The following is a 21,885-nucleotide window of genomic DNA, read 5'->3' as shown; positions in this document are numbered from 1 at the left end:
AATTGTTTTTAATTTAACTAAGCAAGTCAGTTAAGAACAAGTTATTTATAACGACGGCCTAGGAACAGTGGGTTAACTGCCTTGTACAGGGGCAGAACGACATGAGGGGCAGACGACCTTGTCAGCTCGGGGATTCGATCTTTCGGTTACTGGCCCAACGCTCTAGGCTACCTGCCGCTCCAATAATGTAGTGATAGGAACGACAAATCAATATAGCAAATATTGTAAGGATCGAAAAGGTTGTTGCACAATTTTGCAAAGACTCTTACACATTGGGATATAGTTTCAAGAACGCTCTTAGCACGTAATGCAACGCAGCCATTTTTGAATGCAACCCTTATCTTAGTTCCAAACGCAGTTCCGGTCTGTATTTCCGGCATAACAAAAATGGCGTCCTCCACTAACGAAGGAAGCGTGAATGAAACGCGGTCGGGGAAGAAGTCGAAAAAGAATACAAACCAAGGTATTACAACGGTATTGTCTAGTATCAGAAACAAATGTATTATTTCTTAATAGTCCACGTTTCTGGATACATGTATCTGAGCAGAAGCCTGATTTCCCTTGATTTGTGTAGCTCGCGCCCGGCCTCATGCTTATTTATTGTGCTAGTATGAGCACTGCTTGAAGACTGCTACCAATTTGTACTCAGTGAAAGAACGTTTGTTCTGTGGGAAAACGTGCATGCAATTTACCTACCTAGTTATGAAGCTAACTATAACGTTAGGTGTGTTATATCCTAGCTTCTAATCTTGTATTTTCAGTGGATGAATCTCAACTCTTCGCTGTTCCCGATGGATGGAAGGAGCCAGCATTCACAAAAGATGACAACCCCAAAGGTCTACTGGAGGAGAGCAGTTTCGCCACTCTCTTTCCGAAGTATAGAGAGGCATACCTGAAAGAATGCTGGCCACTGGTGCAAAAAGCATTAGGCGATTCAGTAAGTTAAGCCAATTGAAAGGGAAATATGCAGTTGAAATAATAACAACGCGTCCATTCTGATACGGGTTTGGTTAAAAGCTGAGGGAAGTTGCTGGAGAAATGTAGCCACTCAAATTCATATTCAGAGCTATGAATTCAAGGATTTAACCATCCATGAGATCAAAGTTATAGCTTTAACAATGTCTCGATGCTATAGTGTCTCCATTGTTTATTGGGATATAAAATGTATTTTGGACTCTGATGGGCAGTTGAACTAAACCCACGGGGCAGTTATATGGTCTATTCCAGAGTCAATGGCAATATATAATTAAAACGTTTAAAAAATGATGTAGGAATAGTAGAAAATTAGCAGAATGTCGGCCAAAATCCATCTCGCTCCATCATCTCACACTGCCGGGCAGTGGGCTTCCTCTGATCACCATCCTAGGTGGCAACACATACATTATAAGTGATTTCAATGAGTCTCCATTCTGATTGTTTTATACTGTTCAATTCAACTTCAACCAAAACAAATTTCAGCACTTATCATTTCTGCATTTCCTGCACTCAATTGCAGTGGTGGAAAAAGTACCCAATTGTCATACTTGAGTAAAAGTATAGATGCGTTAATAGAAAGTGACTCGAGTGAAAGTGTCACCCAGTAAAATATTACTTGAGTAAAAGTCTAAAAGTATTTGGTTTTAAATATACTTAAGTATCAAAAGGAAATGTAATTGATATAATGAACATAATTATCAAAACCAGATGGCACCATTTTCTTGTTTAAAAAAAATGTATGGATAGCCAGGGGCTCCAACACTCAGACATAATTTACAAACAAAGCATTTGTGTTTAGTGAGTCCTCAAGATCCGAGGCAGTGGATGACCAGGGATGTTCTCTTGAAAAGTGTGTGAATTGGACCATTTTTCTGTCCTGCTAAGCATTCAAAATGTAACGACTACTTTTAGGTGTCAGGGATAATGTATGGAGTAAAAAGTACAGTATTTTGTTTAGGAATGTATTAAAGTAAATGTTGTCAAATTAAAAATAGTAAAGGACAGATACCAAAAAACTACTCAAGTAGTACTTGAAAGTATGTTTTACTTAAGTAGTACTTGAAAGTATGTTTTACTTAAGTACTTTACACCACTGCTCAATTGATAATTTCCACACTGCCACATAGGGCTGCACGATATGGGCAAATAATCTAAGATGTATTTTTAACCAAATGTTGCAATTGCGATGTGACTTGCGAATTAGAGCAAAACTGTTGGAATCATGGAAATATAATGACTATTCTAATTCTATAGTTAGATTATAATAGTGGGCACTTTGAATACAGTGTTTGAGATGACAACTAATTAAAATGCCCGGGAGGAGTTATTGTGATCGGGTAGGAACTAAAGTGTTTCCTAGGGGACCCCAAAGCTTTGGCTACATTTCATGTGTTCTCTTAGCTACTTGATGTAGCTAACATTCTTGCTTTGCATATTCCTCTTTGATTTAGAAGATACTGTTGCACAAACAACATGCTGATTTAGGTCTACACCATCACTGGTATTATCAGGCTGTGTTAGGTAGCTACGTTTGCTCATACTCTTTATTAGCTAGCTATTAGCATTAGTGGCTAACAATTACTGTCTCAAGATTTAGGGCAACTTGCTAAGAAAAGACAGACTATCTGTTTGCTGATGTAAGAAACACAAAATAATAGTGTCATTATAGAACACTAGTGGATTATTATTAAGAAGCAAAGTGAAAAGCATTGTTGTCATCAACATTGATACATTGACCATGCAGACTGAAGGCAAGTGTCTCGTGGTTGAGGAACATCAAATGCGCTCCTTGTGTGGAAAATGGCACGGAGAGAAAGTGGAGCGAGATGACTCAAGTAGCGAAGTGAATTATAAAAATTGACATTACACATGGTGTATCACATTTAACAAACCAAACATTCAGTATAGAAGGTAAAGTAAAACCCCAAACCGGTCCCTGCATCAATACCAGTATATCATGAAATATGGTATACCGCCCAGCCCTTGTAGCAATGCCAACTGGATGCTTCACATTTACACATCCGGTGAAATATCTGGCTCATTAATCTGTCTGTGGTGTCACTGTCTGGACCAGCGCCTATGTTATTGTTTTTGTTTTGTGGATGAAACAGAGGAGAGGTGTGTCGAGCGGTGGTAAGAAATGGCAGTACGTATTCTGCTGTTCTATAGCGTGTGCAACACAGGAGGTTGGTGGCACCTTCATTGGGGAGAATGGGCTTGTGGTAATGGCTGGATTGGAGTAGTATCAAACACATGGTTTCCATGTGTGATGCCATTCCATTCACTCTGTTCCAGCCATTATTAACTGTCCTCCCATCAGCAGCCTCCCCTGGACTGTGCAATGATGTCTCAGGGGGACATTTTTGTTTGCAGTAAGATCACAATGTGTTGTAAGATCACAATGTGTTGTAAGATCACAATGTGACGAGGTAGTTTCACCATTAAGGGTTCCAGCTTTAAGAGTAATGTTACATGTTGACAAGAGTTGATCCATTCTTATCAGCCCGTGTATAGGTGTCTGTGAACATGCAGATATGTAGCCATGTGAGGATGAATGATCCTCTCCTAGATTTAGGCACACAGCCTTTAAATTGTCCAAAACATTGATGATCTTTTCTTCCTCATCAACAGCACATCAAGGCCACCCTGGATTTGATCGAGGGCAGCATCACTGTTTGCACCACCAAAAAGACCTTTGACCCATATGCCGTTGTGAGGGCACGGGACCTCATCAAGCTGTTGGCCAGAAGTGTGCCTTTTGAGCAGGTAGGCATGCTCTCTTGTTCATCAATTCATAGTTGAACTTCCAACAATGATCCTGATAATGTGGAAGAATAGTCAAAACTCTATACTTACCCCAAAGAAAGAAACCAGTACAAGCATCTTCATTTGGTTGATGTTTTCTTCTGTCTTCCACCTTTAGGCCGTGCGTATTTTGGAGGATGACATGGCGTGTGACATCATCAAAATTGGCACGCTGGTCAGAACCAGAGAACGGTTTGTGAAGAGGAGGCAGAGACTCATCGGACCTAAAGGATCTACACTCAAGGTGCGTCTTGTTCAACCATGCAGCCAGGGAGAGCGTTCAATGGGATACATAGTAGTTTTGTGTTTAGATGTTAGCATCACTAGGTGGCAGCATAGTGTTATTAACACCTCCCAACGTTTCAGAATCAGTCAGCTCATCAAATCAAAGTTTATTTGTCATATGCACAGGGTGTATACATTTACTTGCAAGCTCTCCTCTCAACAGTGCTACAACAAAAATATTGAATTCAAATAAGTAGAAGAAAAAATGAGGACAGTTTATAGCTGGAGAGAATGTGCAAAATAAATATAAAAGTAAAAGCACCTATTCAAAGTAAGTGTATTTACTCTTGTAGGGGATATGGAGAGGGAAATTATTCTGTGCAGTAAGAAGCACTGTGCAGTAAGAAGTTTAAAGTTTTATTGGTCTTCTGTACAGGATACACATGGTAAACAGCACAGGATACACATGGTAAACAGCACAGGATACACATGGTAAACAGCATCCAATGAAATGCTTACTTGCAGGTTCCTTCACGACAGTGCAACAACAACAATAATAAAAGATCAGAATACAAACAATGTAAATGGCTCAGTAGAATAGAATAAACAATTTAGCATAAGTATAATACAGGAAGGCCCAATTTATAGTCAAATATTTACACATGTATCAGAGAAGGGGGGGATTGGAGGGCAAGTGTTTCAATTGTGCAGTAGTAAAAAAGTCTGGTATCAGCAAGTATGTCTGTGCTAAGGTGCGGAGAGGCAGTGCAGGTGTTCAGTAGTAGCGGTACTGTCGGCGGTCGTAGCGGTACTCTCGGCGGATGGAGATTGCTCTCCGTGGAACACATTCAACCTCCCTCTTACAGGCATTTATCTAACCTGTTTCCCCCTCAGGCATTGGAGCTGCTCACCAATTGCTACGTCATGGTGCAGGGGAACACTGTGTCAGCCCTGGGACCCTTCAACGGCCTCAAAGAGGTAAGCGCTGATTTCCTCAATCAGGACCATGTTCAGTAGGGTACACCATAGCAAAACATTTTGTAAGGCAAATATGCGTTTTTAGGTAGTACCTCTCCATTTCATTACGTTTCTAAATGCTTTTTCCCTACTGAGCACTATGCTGCTCTCTCTCTTAACCACACACTGGAACCACTGAAATAAGCCTGTTGAATTCATCAGGTGCCCATTTCTGCTATGGCAACAAATAATTTATTGAATTGGCTTAGGCCCACCTCTCCATAGGGAGATTAGGCCGTACAAATGTTTCAATTGATGGTAATAAATCCCTTTCAGATGCATACTATCACTATAGCCTCGGAAGCTAAGCAGGGTTGTTCCTGGTCGGTCCCTGGATGGGAGACCAGATTCTGCTGGAAGTGGTGTTGGAAGGCCAGTAGGAGGCACTCGTTTCTCTGGTTTACATTTTTTTTATCCCAATGCCCCAGGGCAGTGATTGGGGACATTGCCCTGTGTAGGGTGCAGTCTTTTGGATTGGGACATAAAACGGGTGTCCTGACTCTCTGTGGACACTAAAGATCCCATGGCAGTTATCATAAGAGTAAGGGTGAACCCCGGTGTCCTGGCTAAATTCCCAATCTGGCACTCATACTATCATGGCCACCTAATCATCCCCAGCCTCCAATTGACTAATGTCTCTCCCCTGTTACTATTCTGCTGGTTGTTGCTGTATATGAGAATGTGGCCCAGCGTCGTCCGGGTTAGGGGAGGGTTTCCTTTTCCTGTCGCGCTCTAGCGACTCCTTGTGGCGGGCCAGGCGCTGCAAGCTGACCCCGGTCGCCAGCTGTACTGTGTTTCTTCTGACACATTGGTGCGGCAGGCTTCTGGGTTAAACGAGCAGTGTGTCAAGAAGCAGTGTGGCTTGGCAAGGTCGTGTTTCGTAGGATGCATGGCTCTTGACCTTCGCCTCTCCCGAGTCCATAGGGGAGTTGCAGCGATGGGACAAGACTAACTACCAATTTAATATCACGAAATTGGGGGGGGGGGAGTATATTAAACTTCCCTGGAGTGAGCAATAATTGTTTTTTGTGCTTTGAGTGACTCAATTATTATCTGCTAAAATATTATTTTTTCGTATGTAGGTACGGAAGGTGGTGTTGGATACCATGAAGAACATCCACCCCATCTACAACATCAAGGTAATTGATACCTTTCTCCTCCACATCCAATGAGGAGGAGAAAGGTGGTCTATGTGGTACTTTGTCATGGTTCGTGGTAAACTTAAAGCAACCGACACTGTTCTATGTAAGAGGATGTGGGGTTTTTGTTGACGCCACAGAGGAAGTCCAAAACAAACTGGAGTCCTTTAGAATAGATGACTTGAACTTACCATGATCCCAAAAGGGGAAGTTTGAAGTTCCTTGACAGCTGAGAACAACATGCTCCAGACCGACTTATTCTATCTGTCATAACTTATTTTCAAGTTTTTTATCGTGTTTGGACAGTTTACAAATTCCTTTATTCCGATTGGCTCTCGTACACGAGGTTGTCAACAAGAACCAAAATCTTTTTTTATATGGTCAGGGAGGAAGCCATACTTAAGCTATTTTAGGCGTTTCTAAGCAGTCAAAGAAATGAAAAATGTGAGGTGTTGCTTCTTTAATGCTGTGGCTCAAGGGATTTAAAGGAGCAATCCTTTAAATCCCATGAGGGATGGGCCTTTGAGAAATGTAACCACTCAAATTCATAGACGGCTATGGATGCAAGGACTGATCCAAGATGTCAAAATTATAGTTTAAAGATTTTTGTTGAAGCTACACCGTGTTTGTTTACAATGATGTTGTTTACAAACAATCTTATATTTTGGGTTCTGCCGAATTATACTCTTCACGAATCAATGGGTGTGTATGACAAGAAGAAAAAGAACAAGGGATATATATATATTTATATTTATTTAAAAGTACAAAAATGGATGTAGCAATTGCAGATTGCCCCTTTTTAATGAAGGAACTGGCTTGAACTACTGCATCATTTCTGGAGCTTTGCCATGTAGTTACCAGCATGTCGTCTGACTTCAACCGCCCTCCGTTTCAATAATCCAAGTTAATTCTTCCAACACGTTTCTCCCTCTTTCCTCTTGCGACCGTTCGATTGGGGTCGGCCGCAGACGCTCATGATCAAGCGCGAGCTGTCCAAGGACCCCGAGCTGCGGCTGCAGAGCTGGGAGCGATTCCTACCCAACTTCCGACACAAGAACCTGACCAAGCGCAAGGAGCCTAAGAAAAAGACAACAAAGAAGGAGTACACGCCTTTCCCCCCGCAGCAGCCTGAGAGCCAGGTTAGTGGGTCAGAACCGCCTCCCCCCCGCAGCAGCCTGAGAGCCAGGTTAGTGGGTCAGAACTGCCTCCCCCCGCAGCAGCTTGAGAGCCAGGTTAGTGGGTCAGAACCGCCTCCCCCCGCAGCAGCCTGAGAGCCAGGTTAGTGGGTCAGAACCGCCTCCCCCCGCAGCAGCCTGAGAGCCAGGTTAGTGGGTCAGAACCGCCTCCCCCCGCAGCAGCCTGAGAGCCAGGTTAGTGGGTCAGAACCGCCTCCCCCCGCAGCAGCCTGAGAGCCAGGTTAGTGGGTCAGAACCGCCTCCCCCCTCAGCAGCCTGAGAGCCAGGTTAGTGGGTCAGAACCGCCTCCCCCCTCAGCAGCCTGAGAGCCAGGTTAGTGGGTCAGAACCGCCTCCCCCCTCAGCAGCCTGAGAGCCAGGTTAGTGGGTCAGAACCGCCTCCCCCCTGCAGCAGCCTGAGAGACAGGTTAGTGGGTCAGAACCGCCTCCCCCCTGCAGCAGCCTGAGACAGGTTAGTGGGTCAGAACCGCCTCCCCCCGCAGCAGCCTGAGAGCCAGGTTAGTGGGTCAGAACCGCCTCCCCCCTCAGCAGCCTGAGAGCCAGGTTAGTGGGTCAGAACCGCCTCCCCCCTCAGCAGCCTGAGAGCCAGGTTAGTGGGTCAGAACCGCCTCCCCCCGCAGCAGCCTGAGAGCCAGGTTAGTGGGTCAGAACCGCCTCCCCCCGCAGCAGCCTGAGAGCCAGGTTAGTGGGTCAGAACCGCCTCCCCCCGCAGCAGCCTGAGAGCCAGGTTAGTGGGTCAGAACCGCCACACAGGCATGATATATTTATTTGTATCGGTTCCTGTGTCATACATGTCAGCCCAGTAGACTAATCTTCATGTAGATGGCACGTCAAACGTAGCATACAAAGTGCAAGCACAGTACAATAAAAAATATATATTTTTAAAGTTCAGTTTCAAGATAACACAGGACATTGACAAGTCCTCTTCCACATACTGTAACAGGGGTGTGTAATAACTTTGACTCCAGGCCCACATTGGGATTTCAAAATTCAGCGGAGGGCACAGATTTTTTTTAAACTGATTTGTAAGTCAAAAGCAATTTGCGAGCTGGAAAAAGGGCACTTAAAAAAAAAGAGTCCATTATTTCTGCGTAATTTCTATTTAGTTTTAGAAGTTCAAGAGTGGCCTGGAAATTATTACTCCAAGCCTGGAAATTATTACTCCAAGCCTGGAAATTATTACTCCAGACTACTCTTGAGCGTCTTATGAATATATTTTAAACTGCCCCTTTTCCGGCCCGCAAATTGCTTAGAAGTTCCCAATCTTTTTTAATCATCCTTGTACTATAACATACAATAGCCATAGAGCCTAACATCAACAGATGACTTGGTCTATAACTACTTGATATAACCCATCCATCACTAAACATATCACTAAGCTTGTTCATGCCCATGTTCCTGGATTCACTGTTTTGTTGTGTTTCCTGGTTGTCTAGATTGACAAGGAACTGGCAACGGGAGAGTTCTTTCTTCGAGAGAGTGTTAAGAAGAGGAAGAAGATGGAAGAGATAAAGGTAACCATGGATATCACTTGGCTGTTATCACGTAACTGTTACTTGACACAGCTTTGTCCTTAGGTGTCGCAACCATCACGGGACTTGATAGCTATGCACCAGTTACTGTTTGTATAGCATTGCATGAGAAACTAATGACCTTCAAAAGACACAACCATCACGGGACTTGATAGCTATGCACCAGTTACTGTTTGTATAGCATTGCATGAGAAACGAATGACCTTCAAAAGACACACAACAGGATTTACTGTGCCAAATCCATTTGTCCTATGCCTGATTGTGTCTGTGTTTCCAAGGTGAAACAAGCCGAGGTGTTGTCTAAGAGGCAAGAGGAGCGAAACAGGGCCTTTATTCCTCCTAAGGAGAAACCTGTTATGAAGAAGACCAACAAAGGTACAGTGAATCATTTGAATAATTATGTTCTTAACTACCTTCTCTCCACCTGACCTTTGCACCCACTTCCTTCAAGCCATGCCAGACTGCTTCATGTCCCACACCAGTTAGGCAACCAGGCCCTTTCCTCCCACTCACAGATCTTTTGAAACTCTCTTCCCCACATTCTTGGGGCTTTTTAAAGCCGGCCTTAAGACTCATCTTTATCAGCTGGCCTACCCTTCCTCCTAGACTTTGGTTGTTGCTTTCATGATATGGATAATGTGGACGCTACCGTGATTACGGATAGCCCTGAATGAATCGTGAATAGTAATGAGTGATGACGGATAACCCTGAATGAATCGTGAATAGTAATGAGTGATGACGGATAACCCTGAATGAATCGTGAATAGTAATGAGTGATGACGGATAACCCTGAATGAATCGTGAATAGTAATGAGTGCGAAAGTTAGGCACACAAATATTATACTCCATATGAATATAGAGGTGTTCAGAAACATTCTATTATAATAAAATGATTTGATGCACTTTGAAATGATTCTTCTAGATATCATTAACTGACTGGCTAAATGAAGCATTGCCTGACCACATACTCCCACACAGCCACACCTAGCTGTTTAATGTTATTTTTCTTTTACCATGTTTTTTCCTAGCTCCCTCAGAAGCCAAAATCAACATTGAGGCCATCAAGGCTAAGGTAAGGAAAGCCAAGACCAAGAAGCTAGGAGCCCCCTCTGTTAACCCTGTCCCACAGACCAAACCCGCCTATGACAAGAAGAAAAAGAACAAGGGCTAACCTTGGAAAAGCTCGGACAATGGACAATATTCACTATTGCTGCATTCAAATGAGGTATGCAGATCACTGGCGTGAAGGACGCCAGGTTTGTCAGGACATGGGTTTGTCTAAAGATGTATTTGGGATATTAATAGAATATCCCCAATTCCTCACAGAGATGAATCTTCCTCATAGTTTTGAGGAAATTAATATGGAATGCCTCTGTCCTCAGAGGAGACAGTATACAGTAAAGGTGTCTCCCTATATGTGACACCCAATGCCTCAGTGTTACCTAGTTAGCCTGTGACCGAGGCCCGTTCTTCAATATTGTTTAGCAACTGTTTGTAAGACGTGCACAGAATGTGGTTCACCACATCCCGACGCCACAGATTCCTCCTCTTGTCCTAATCCTCAGAACAACTTGTACTGCTTTCCACCAACACCTGTCCATGTTAATATTTACAGTAAGCACTCTACTTTATGAAGACTGCAAGTATAATGCATTGGAAGGCTAGTAATGTTTCACAACGATGCTGACTTAGTCTGTTAATATACTCATTAAAAAAAACATGCATACTATTAAAAGCTTTTAAAGCTTTTTTTTATAGTCCTTATTATAAATGATTAACAAGGGATTAAGCTATATACCTGCAGGCTTTGAGAAAAGGCACTGAAAGTTTTAGTTCATGATTAAATGAACATTGTTGTCGTGTGCTGCTACAGACGTCAAGTGTTGCAGAAATGGGCCTAGAGGACTGCTGAACAGTGACATAGCATTGTGATGTTTAGGAGAACTGTGTGTTGGGCTGCATTCTTTGTAATTTGGTGTTGCTACTTCTAAAGACTCAATAAAACAAGTATATGATAATCTCTTATTCTGTATTTGTAGAATTGATATTCCTGTTAGGCCAAATGAGATGATTTTAGACACCGCTCTTCAACCTTCATAAGCTCTTGCGTTATGAGTTCTGCTGTCAGTGGTTGGTGAGCCTGGTCCCAGACTTGTTTGTGCTTTTGCCAACACGATTGCTCATTGTTAAGCAAACATGATTTTTGGGGGAGAAACAGTTATTTTCAAAAATGTAACTTAACAGAAACAGATTGTGACATTTATGTGTGAGCTATTTGAGACCTATTTTTCCTGCTCTTATTTTAGGCATTGTTTACTTTAGAGGGCTTGCCGTATAGTTTGTATTAAAGACTGCTGCATAACTCCTTGAGGTCAGTAAATCAACTTTTGGTTACGTTTTGGGGTAAACTTTCCCTTTAACACATTAATGGAAGCAGCATATGCATTTTAGTAGTAGTTCACTTTATTGTACCACAATGGGAGTTTGGTTTGAGGCTCTGCGGGAATTTTAAAAAGACAGGACCACATTGAGAAAGGCATGACAACAATGAGAACAGTGCAGTTCAATCTATCTAAACCTCTCAGCTATTCGTAAAAAAATATGCTTGGGTACAGTCTGTGTACTCCAAATGCGGCGACAAAGGTGAGGAGAAGGGCCAGGGGTCGGATGGCCAATATGGCCATGCAGCAGGGGCCACAGGTGGCCAGGGTGGGGTCCCAGTCGGGGGTCCATCTGTAACCTGTACACAGGTGAGAAAAGTAAAGGCTAATGTTGGTCACAAAGAACACATTCTGCCATTGTGGTTTAGGAAGTTCATTTAAATGAAGGGTTGCGTATTCAAAACATACTTTTCTGTTCATCTCGTTTTGGATCGTCTGTAAAGAGAGAAGACAAGGCGGCTTTATTATGTCACGAATAGAACATGGTATTTGGTGTTGAACGTGCATGTACAAGGGAAAGAGTATTGGGGGTGTTGTGGAGGAATATGTTGAAGATTCAGACCATCACAGGGTTGTCCTGCATCTTGTTATTTTATTGGTTGTGGGAAATGGTAGCTGACAGACTCACGGCAGAGCTTGGCCTGGCATTGATTGTTTGCACCCTCACAAGAGCTGCATTCTTCCAACCCGTTCTGGTATGGTAGCATCTCAACCACGTTTCCCCTGGAGAAAGCAATGCACATCCTTTTAATTTATCTCAAATGTTTCCATATTTCTAAAATCAGAGCATCTTAGATAAAAACATTTTGCCGAAGGGAAAGTACAATGTGTGCAAGGTTGCATAAGTCCAATAACCTTTCAAAAAATCCCCAGGTGTTCCAGAAATTATTCATTTTGCATCATATGATGCACAACGCAGAATCTTATGATGCAAAATGCATCATACCGGCTGCATTTCTGTATTTTGAAAGTTATATACAGTTGATGTCGGATGTTTAAATACACTTAGGTTGTAGTCATTAACTTGTTTTTCAACCACTCCACAAATTTCTTGTTAACAAACTATAGTTTTGGCAAGTCGGCTAGGACATCTACTTTGTGCATGACACAAGTGATTTTTCCAAAAATTGTTTACAGACAGATTATTTCACTTATAATTCACTGTATCACAATTCCAGTGGGTCAGACGTTTACATACAATAAGTTGACTGTGCCTTTAAACAGCTTGGAAAATTACATACAATTATGTCATGGCTTTAAAAGCTTCTGATAGGCTAATTGACATAATTTGAGTCAATTGTAGGTGTACCTGTGGATGTGTTTCAAGGCCTACCTTCAAACTCAGTGCCTGTTTGCTTGACATCATGGGAAAATCAAAAGAAATCAGCCAAGACCTCAGAAAAAAATTGTAGACCTCCACAAGTTTGGTTAATCCTTGGGAGAAATTTCCAAATGCCTGAAGGTACCACGTTCATCTGTACAAACAATAGTACGCAAGTATAAACACCATGGGACCACACAGCCGCCATACCGTTCAGGAAGGGGATGCGTTCTGTCTCCTAGAGACGAGCATACTTTGGTGCGAAAAGTGCAAATCAATCTCAGAACAAAAGCAAAGGACCTTGTGAAGATGCTGGAGTGAATAGGTACAAAAGTATCTATATCCACAGTAAAACGAGTCCTATGTCGACATAACCTCAATGGCCGCTCAGCAGGGAAGAAGCCACTGCTCCAAAACCGCCATGAAAAAGCCAGACTATGGTTTGCAACTGCACATGGGGACAAAAATCGTACTTTTTGGAGAAATGTCCTCTGGTCTGATGGAACAAAAATAGAGCTGTTTGGCCATAATGACCATCGTTGTGTTTGGAGGAAAAGGGGGGACGCTTGCAAGCCGAAAAACACCATCCCAACCGTGAAGCACGGGGGTGGCAGCAGCATGTTCTGGTGGTGCTTTGCTGCAGGAGGGACTGGTGCACTTCACAAAATACATGGCATCATGAGGTAAGAAAATTATGTGAATATATTGAAGCGACATCAGACAGGAAGTTAAAGCTTGGTCGCAAATGGGTCTTCCAAATGGACAATGACCCCAAGCATACTTCCAAAGTTGTGGCAAAATGGCTTAAGGACAACAATGTCAAGGTATTGGGAGTGGCCATCACAAAGCCCTGACCTCATTCCCAGAGGAAATGTGTGGGCAGAACTGAAAAAGCGTGTGCGAGCAAGGAGGCCTACAAACCTGCCTCAGTTACACCAGCTCTGTCGGGAGGAATGGGCCAAAATTCACCGAACTTATTGTGGGAAGCTTGTGGGAGGCTATCTGAAACGTTTGACCCAAGTGAATCAATTTAAAGGCAATGCTTCCAAATACTAATTGAGTGTATGTAAACTTCTGACCCACCGGGAATGTGATGAAATAAATAAAAGCTTAAATAAATCATTCTCTCTACTATTATTCTGACATTTCAAATTCTTAAAATAAAGTGGTGATCCTAACTGACCTAAGACAGGGTATTTTTACTAGGATTAAATGTCAGGAATTGTGAAAAACTAGATTTAAATGTATTTGGCTAAGGTGTATGTAAACTTCTGACTGTATCTTGAAATTGCTGACATGTAACACTTTTTGGGACTATATATACAATGGACTAATGAAACAAATACCAAAATAGTTTTGGGGTGGAATTTTCCTTTCAGTGTACATGAATTGTTAGATATTACTGCACTGTTGGAGCTAGGAACACATGCATTTCTTTACACCTGCAATAACATCTTTAAATATGTGTATGTGACCAATACAATTTGATTTCATTTGGTATATGTGTATTCAGTCTGCCTTACGCTTTGTGAATGTAATATGTGTATTCAGTCTGCCTTTGTGAATGTAATATGTGTATTCAGTCTGCCTTTGTGAATGTAATATGTGTATTCAGTCTGCCTTTGTGAATGTAATATGTGTATTCAGTCTGCCTTTGTGAATGTAATATGTGTATTCAGTCTGCCTTTGTGAATGTACTATGTGTATTCAGTCTGCCTTTGTGAATGTACTATGTGTATTCAGTCTGCCTTTGTGAATGTACTATGTGTATTCAGTCTGCCTTTGTGAATGTAATATGTGTAGTCAGTCTGCCTTATACTTTGTGAATGTAATATGTGTATTCAGTCTGCCTTATACTTTGTGAATGTACTATGTGTATTCAGTCTGCCTTTGTGAATGTAATGTGTATTCAGTCTGCCTTACGCTTTGTGAATGTAATATGTGTATTCAGTCTGCCTTACGCTTTGTGAATGTACTATGTGTATTCAGTCTGCCTTTGTGAATGTAATATGTGTATTCAGTCTGCCTTTGTGAATGTAATATGTGTATTCAGTCTGCCTTTGTGAATGTACTATGTGTATTCAGTCTGCCTTTGTGAATGTAATATGTGTATTCAGTCTGCCTTACGCTTTGTGAATGTAATATGTGTATTCAGTCTGCCTTACGCTTTGTGAATGTAATATGTGTATTCAGTCTGCCTTACGCTTTGTGAATGTAATATGTGTATTCAGTCTGCCTTTGTGAATGTAATATGTGATTCAGTCTGCCTTATGCTTTGTGAATGTAATATGTGTATTCAGTCTGCCTTACGCTTTGTGAATGTAATATGTGTATTCAGTCTGCCTTTGTGAATGTAATATGTGTATTCAGTCTGCCTTACGCTTTGTGAATGTACTATGTGTATTCAGTCTGCCTTTGTGAATGTAATATGTGTATTCAGTCTGCCTTATGCTTTGTGAATGTAATATGTGTATTCAGTCTGCCTTATGCTTTGTGAATGTAATATGTGTATTCAGTCTGCCTTACGCTTTGTGAATGTAATGTGTGATTCAGTCTGCCTTTGTGAATGTAATATGTGTATTCAGTCTGCCTTTGTGAATGTAATATGTGTATTCAGTCTGCCTTACGCTTTGTGAATGTAATATGTGTATTCAGTCTGACTTATGCTTTGTGAATGTACTATGTGTATTCAGTCTGCCTTTGTGAATGTAATATGTGTATTCAGTCTGCCTTACGCTTTGTGAATGTAATATGTGTATTCAGTCTGCCTTACGCTTTGTGAATGTAATATGTGTATTCAGTCTGACTTATGCTTTGTGAATGTACTATGTGTATTCAGTCTGCCTTTGTGATTGTAATATGTGTATTCAGTCTGCCTTTGTGAATGTAATATGTGATTCAGTCTGCCTTTGTGAATGTAATATGTGATTCAGTCTGCCTTATGCTTTGTGAATGTAATATGTGTATTCAGTCTGCCTTACGCTTTGTGAATGTAATATGTGTATTCAGTCTGCCTTTGTGAATGTAATATGTGTATTCAGTCTGCCTTATGCTTTGTGAATGTAATGTGTATTCAGTCTGCCTTATGCTTTGTGAATGTAATGTGTATTCAGTCTGCCTTACGCTTTGTGAATGTACTATGTGTATTCAGTCTGCCTTACGCTTTGTGAATGTAATGTGTATTCAGTCTGCCTTTGTGAATGTAATATGTGTATTCAGTCTGCCTTACGCTTTGTGAATGTAATATGTGTATTCAGTCTGCCTTTGTGAATGTAATATGTGTATTCAGTCTGCCTTACGCTTTGTGAATGTAATATGTGTATTCAGTCTGCCTTACGCTTTGTGAATGTACTATGTGTATTCAGTCTGCCTTACGCTTTGTGAATGTAATATGTGTATTCAGTCTGCCTTACGCTTTGTGAATGTAATATGTGTATTCAGTCTGCCTTACGCTTTGTGAATGTAATATGTGTATTCAGTCTGCCTTTGTGAATGTAATATGTGTATTCAGTCTGCCTTATGCTTTGTGAATGTAATATGTGTATTCAGTCTGCCTTACGCTTTGTGAATGTAATATGTGTATTCAGTCTGCCTTACGCTTTGTGAATGTAATATGTGTATTCAGTCTGCCTTACGCTTTGTGAATGTACTATGTGTATTCAGTCTGCCTTATGCTTTGTGAATGTAATATGTGATTCAGTCTGCCTTTGTGAATGTAATATGTGTATTCAGTCTGCCTTATGCTTTGTGAATGTAATATGTGTATTCAGTCTGCCTTACGCTTTGTGAATGTAATATGTGATTCAGTCTGCCTTTGTGAATGTAATATGTGTATTCAGTCTGCCTTACGCTTTGTGAATGTAATGTGTATTCAGTCTGCCTTACGCTTTGTGAATGTAATATGTGTATTCAGTCTGCCTTACGCTTTGTGAATGTAATATGTGTATTCAGTCTGCCTTTGTGAATGTACTATGTGTATTCAGTCTGCCTTATGCTTTGTGAATGTAATATGTGATTCAGTCTGCCTTATGCTTTGTGAATGTAATATGTGTATTCAGTCTGCCTTTGTGAATGTAATATGTGTATTCAGTCTGCCTTACGCTTTGTGAATGTAATATGTGATTCAGTCTGCCTTTGTGAATGTAATATGTGTATTCAGTCTGCCTTACGCTTTGTGAATGTAATATGTATATTCAGTCTGCCTTATGCTTTGTGAATGTAATGTGTATTCAGTCTGCCTTATGCTTTGTGAATGTAATATGTGTATTCAGTCTGCCTTACGCTTTGTGAATGTAATATGTGTATTCAGTCTGCCTTTGTGAATGTAATGTGTATTCAGTCTGCCTTATGCTTTGTGAATGTAATGTGTGTATTCAGTCTGCCTTACGCTTTGTGAATGTAATATGTGTATTCAGTCTGCCTTACGCTTTGTGAATGTAATATGTGTATTCAGTCTGCCTTTGTGAATGTAATATGTGTATTCAGTCTGCCTTTTTGAATGTAATGTGTGTATTCAGTCTGCCTTACGCTTTGTGAATGTAATATGTGTATTCAGTCTGCCTTATGCTTTGTGAATGTAATGTGTGTATTCAGTCTGCCTTACGCTTTGTGAATGTAATATGTGTATTCAGTCTGCCTTTGTGAATGTAATATGTGTATTCAGTCTGCCTTACGCTTTGTGAATGTAATATGTGTATTCAGTCTGCCTTATGCTTTGTGAATGTAATGTGTGTATTCAGTCTGCCTTTTTGAATGTAATGTGTGTATTCAGTCTGCCTTACGCTTTGTGAATGTAATATGTGTATTCAGTCTGCCTTATGCTTTGTGAATGTAATGTGTGTATTCAGTCTGCCTTACGCTTTGTGAATGTAATATGTGTATTCAGTCTGCCTTTGTGAATGTAATATGTGTATTCAGTCTGCCTTACGCTTTGTGAATGTAATATGTGTATTCAGTCTGCCTTACGCTTTGTGAATGTAATATGTGTATTCAGTCTGACTTTGTGAATGTAATATGTGATTCAGTCTGCCTTTGTGAATGTAATATGTATATTCAGTCTGCCTTATGCTTTGTGAATGTAATGTGTGTATTCAGTCTGCCTTACGCTTTGTGAATGTAATATGTGTATTCAGTCTGCCTTTGTGAATGTAATGTGTGTATTCAGTCTGCCTTACGCTTTGTGAATGTAATATGTGTATTCAGTCTGCCTTATGCTTTGTGAATGTAATATGTGATTCAGTCTGCCTTATGCTTTGTGAATGTAATGTGTATTCAGTCTGCCTTTGTGAATGTAATATGTGTATTCAGTCTGCCTTTGTGAATGTACTATGTGTATTCAGTCTGCCTTTGTGAATGTAATATGTGTATTCAGTCTGCCTTTGTGAATGTACTATGTGTATTCAGTCTGCCTTTGTGAATGTAATATGTGTATTCAGTCTGCCTTATGCTTTGTGAATGTAATATGTGTATTCAGTCTGCCTTACGCTTTGTGAATGTAATATGTGTATTCAGTCTGCCTTATGCTTTGTGAATGTAATGTGTGTATTCAGTCTGCCTTACGCTTTGTGAATGTAATATGTGATTCAGTCTGCCTTTGTGAATGTAATATGTATATTCAGTCTGCCTTATGCTTTGTGAATGTAATGTGTATTCAGTCTGCCTTATGCTTTGTGAATGTAATATGTGTATTCAGTCTGCCTTACGCTTTGTGAATGTAATGTGTATTCAGTCTGCCTTATGCTTTGTGAATGTAATATGTGATTCAGTCTGCCTTTGTGAATGTAATATGTGTATTCAGTCTGCCTTACGCTTTGTGAATGTAATATGTGATTCAGTCTGCCTTACGCTTTGTGAATGTAATATGTGTATTCAGTCTGCCTTTGTGAATGTACTATGTGTATTCAGTCTGCCTTACGCTTTGTGATTGTAATATGTGTATTCAGTCTGCCTTACGCTTTGTGAATGTAATATGTGTATTCAGTCTGCCTTTGTGAATGTAATGTGTGTATTCAGTCTGCCTTTGTGATTGTAATATGTGTATTCAGTCTGCCTTTGTGAATGTAATATGTGTATTCAGTCTGCCTTTGTGATTGTAATATGTGTATTCAGTCTGCCTTTGTGAATGTAATATGTGTATTCAGTCTGCCTTTGTGAATGTAATATGTGTATTCAGTCTGCCTTTGTGATTGTAATATGTGTATTCAGTCTGCCTTACGCTTTGTGAATGTAATATGTGTATTCAGTCTGCCTTTGTGAATGTAATATGTGTATTCAGTCTGCCTTTGTGATTGTAATATGTGTATTCAGTCTGCCTTTGTGATTGTAATATGTGTATTCAGTCTGCCTTTGTGAATGTAATGTGTGATTCAGTCTGACTTACGCTTCGGCATAGTTACAAACAAATATGGCTCCCTCTTTATCAGAAAACGAAGTCCTGTCGACGCCATTTGGGCATATTTGGACGGCGCAACCAACCTTGTAGCTCGTCGCCCAAACAACCTGGGAATGCAAGCAAGCATACAGTCGGCAAAGATGATGAAATATTGAGTTTCCCCTTTTATAGCAATGTTTTTACAATAGGTCAAATAGTGGGTGCTTATATTTGTTCTGTTTCACACATGTGCAAGTGTGCAACCTGTGTGTTGTGAAACAGGTGTTTTTTGCATATCCCATGCTCCCTGAGACAGCTTCAGAGAGTGTGGTCAAGGCCAGGGATCAGCTGTTATTGACGGTGCCCCTGGTGCAATTAGGGTTAAGTGCCGTGCTCAAGGACAGATCGGTAAATGTTTCACCTAGTTGGCTCGGGGATTTGAACAAGCAACCTTTTGGTTATTGGCCCAACGCTAAAACTGCATTTTGTCGTTTTGATGGTTTTTAGCAGTGATGCTGTTTTATTCAGTAGAGGACACGTACCTGTGTGTAGTGGCCACACATTTTCCCTGGTCTACACGCATTGCTTTGGTATGAGTAATCGTTCACTTCTTTGACCCATAAATCCATGGCCCGCATGACGGAGAACGTGGAGGGCGGGTATCCTGCCCAGATGTTCTCTCCCACAGAGGAGAAGACAGGGTGGACTCGTCTGACCTCTTTCAGGTAGATGTTGTGCTGGAAATCACAGTGTCTTGCCCAGGCCCTTGCAGTGATGGCCAAGCCCTCATCCCACGTCTTGAAGGAAAAAAATACAACCAAATTAGTGAGTGTCTAAAAAAATGACAGTATCTGTGATATGAAACTGATTACACGCCTCTATGGATCTGATTGGCTTGTCCTCATTTCATTCTAACATTGTTTTACAGGGCTCTACAGTGCGACCATTAACTTGCCTATGCGGCTACATATTTTGTCTTTGACCTGGAAAATGTAGGATTCTAGCTTTATTACTTTACCTCAAATGTTTCATTGTGCTCCTACATTTCTTTGTGTGCGCCTACAGTTTTCAACTTAGGCGTTACACGTTCTTGTAAAAAAGGACAGTGTAGAGCCCTGTCTTATTCAACTATAGCTTACTCACAAGGCAATGTTTATATGCATTGTTGTTGCTTTAGGAAGCGTTTAAGCACTATTCACGTATTGCATATTCGTAATTGTCACTTTTCCAACTGCAAAAGCAAATCCAATTCTGAATCATTTACATGGAAGCAGTATTAGCTATATTATGGTATTACTGAGTTTTGACTTGGGAATACAGTGTTGCATGCTCTCATTTTTTAAACCTTTATTTAACTAGGCAAGTCAGTTAAGAACAAATTCTTATTTTCTATGACGGCCTAGGAACAGTGGGTTAACTGCCTGTTCAGGGGCAGAGCGACAGATTTGTACCTTGTCAGTTCCGGTTACTAGTCCAACGCTCTAACCAGTAGGCTACCCTGCCGCCCCGTCTCATCGCCTTACTGCTTACCATGTAGAGCATATTTCTGGCCGGTGGATTCACAGAGGATCGGTTGGCGTTGTGTATCCTCACGCAGTCGTTGATGAACTTCTTATCGGTGATGCCAGGAAATGGGTTGTACTCTGAGGACTCGATATTAGGGACAGATGAGCCCAGGAAAATCACAGCCCACAGCAATCCTTGCAGCAGTAGCTGCCCCATGCTTCAGGTACAGAGGATTGAACCAAGACAGGTCACAAACGTCTCACATCACATCTCCTTTCTCGGTAAAGCAGCTTGTTTCAAACAGGAACTGAGACGTCTGCATATTTTACTGCTGGATGGTGAGGAGGAAGGAAGTCGATGTGAAATTCTGTGTACTAGTGAGTCCATGTAGTAGTGTAATAAACTGGCAAAAGATGGAGGTAACCTACTAGGCAGAAAATGTTTGAATAAACGTTGTTTCCACGTCATTTAAACCGGAAAGAAATCCATGTGATGTCGTTGAATCAACCTGAAAAACTGATAGGATTTGCAAGAAGTCAACATAAGCACATTTCATCTTTTTCCCACCCAACTTTTAACCTAAATCCAATGAAATGGTGACATTTGTTGATTTCGCGTTGAATTGACAGTTGACAACTCAAACAAATGTAAATCAAAACTAGACGTTGAATTGACGTCTGTGGACAGTGGGAAAGCCTTGGTGATGGTGGCATCCAACTCATAAAGGAGATTAGGGTCATTTCATGTCATTGTTGAAAAGTGAGAGACAGAGAGGAAGATACAGGGAGAGACTTATCTAGAGCGATAGCTAGAGAGAGTTACTGTCTCTCTAGGATCCTGTAAGGCTAGGAAAAAGTGTGGTATTGTGCTTAGCTTAACTTCCCTTATTCATGTGTGTGAACGAGAGAATTCAGCAGTTCTGTTTGAATCTACTGGAGTGTGTGTGTGCGTGACTTCAACAAGGCTGTGGTTTTCTGAACTTCTATTGAGTCAGTTCTGTGAACTTCTCATCACTCTTCAGGCAGACAGTAACTCTGGGTAGCTTTGTCACAGTATCTTACATGTCTGTCAATCAATGCAACAGATAAAGTATTTTTGTTTTTTAAAATCATTTCTAGAGGATTGAGTTACTTCTGAGAAGCTATATATTCCATGTATCGGGCCCTACTCATAACTTAGAATAACTAGATTTCTCCCAGAGGAACTTCATTGGTTGTCAGGTACATTGAAATCACACAACAGTTCATAACATTTTAAGTTGACAAATTCTAGTTGACCCACAGTGTACAGCAGCTTAATACAATAGATTTATATCTGTACATTCATAAATGACTAAGCTGATTTCTCTGACCAGCATCC

The 21,885-nt window shown here is 41.0% G+C and overlaps 2 protein-coding genes across 3 annotated transcripts; one reads left to right on the top strand and one right to left on the bottom strand.

The window, feature by feature from the left end:
• Positions 1-46: 46 nt before the first annotated feature.
• LOC110500968 (KRR1 small subunit processome component homolog) lies at positions 47-10,913 on the top strand. The gene is made up of 10 exons (XM_036945122.1): positions 47-463; positions 762-937; positions 3,607-3,741; positions 3,899-4,024; positions 4,900-4,983; positions 6,105-6,161; positions 7,130-7,300; positions 8,793-8,870; positions 9,167-9,263; positions 9,917-10,913. The coding sequence occupies exons 1-10, from the start codon at positions 388-390 to the stop codon at positions 10,057-10,059; spliced, it is 1,143 nt and encodes a 380-aa protein (XP_036801017.1). The 5' UTR covers positions 47-387; the 3' UTR covers positions 10,060-10,913.
• Positions 10,914-11,329: 416 nt separating this feature from the next.
• Positions 11,330-20,952, bottom strand: glipr1a (GLI pathogenesis-related 1a). Of its 2 annotated transcripts, none has more exons than XR_005036199.1 (6): positions 20,551-20,952; positions 19,563-19,817; positions 19,030-19,148; positions 11,892-12,052; positions 11,738-11,764; positions 11,330-11,628 (listed from the first exon to the last, which is right to left on the bottom strand). XR_005036199.1 is itself a non-coding variant. In XM_036945123.1 (6 exons), exons 1-6 carry the CDS (start codon positions 20,740-20,742, stop codon positions 11,474-11,476), a joined length of 843 nt encoding a protein of 280 aa, XP_036801018.1. In that variant the 5' UTR covers positions 20,743-20,952; the 3' UTR covers positions 11,330-11,473. The 2 variants fall into 2 exon arrangements, 1 of the variants encoding a protein (XP_036801018.1); XM_036945123.1 differs by having other exon boundaries at positions 11,958-12,052.
• Positions 20,953-21,885: the final 933 nt, after the last annotated feature.

The sequence above is a fragment of the Oncorhynchus mykiss genome, chromosome 15, assembly GCF_013265735.2.
Source record: "Oncorhynchus mykiss isolate Arlee chromosome 15, USDA_OmykA_1.1, whole genome shotgun sequence".
NCBI lineage: Eukaryota > Metazoa > Chordata > Actinopteri > Salmoniformes > Salmonidae > Oncorhynchus > Oncorhynchus mykiss.
The sequence above is the reverse complement of the archived record's forward strand: the minus strand, read 5'-3'. Positions and strand labels throughout refer to the sequence as shown.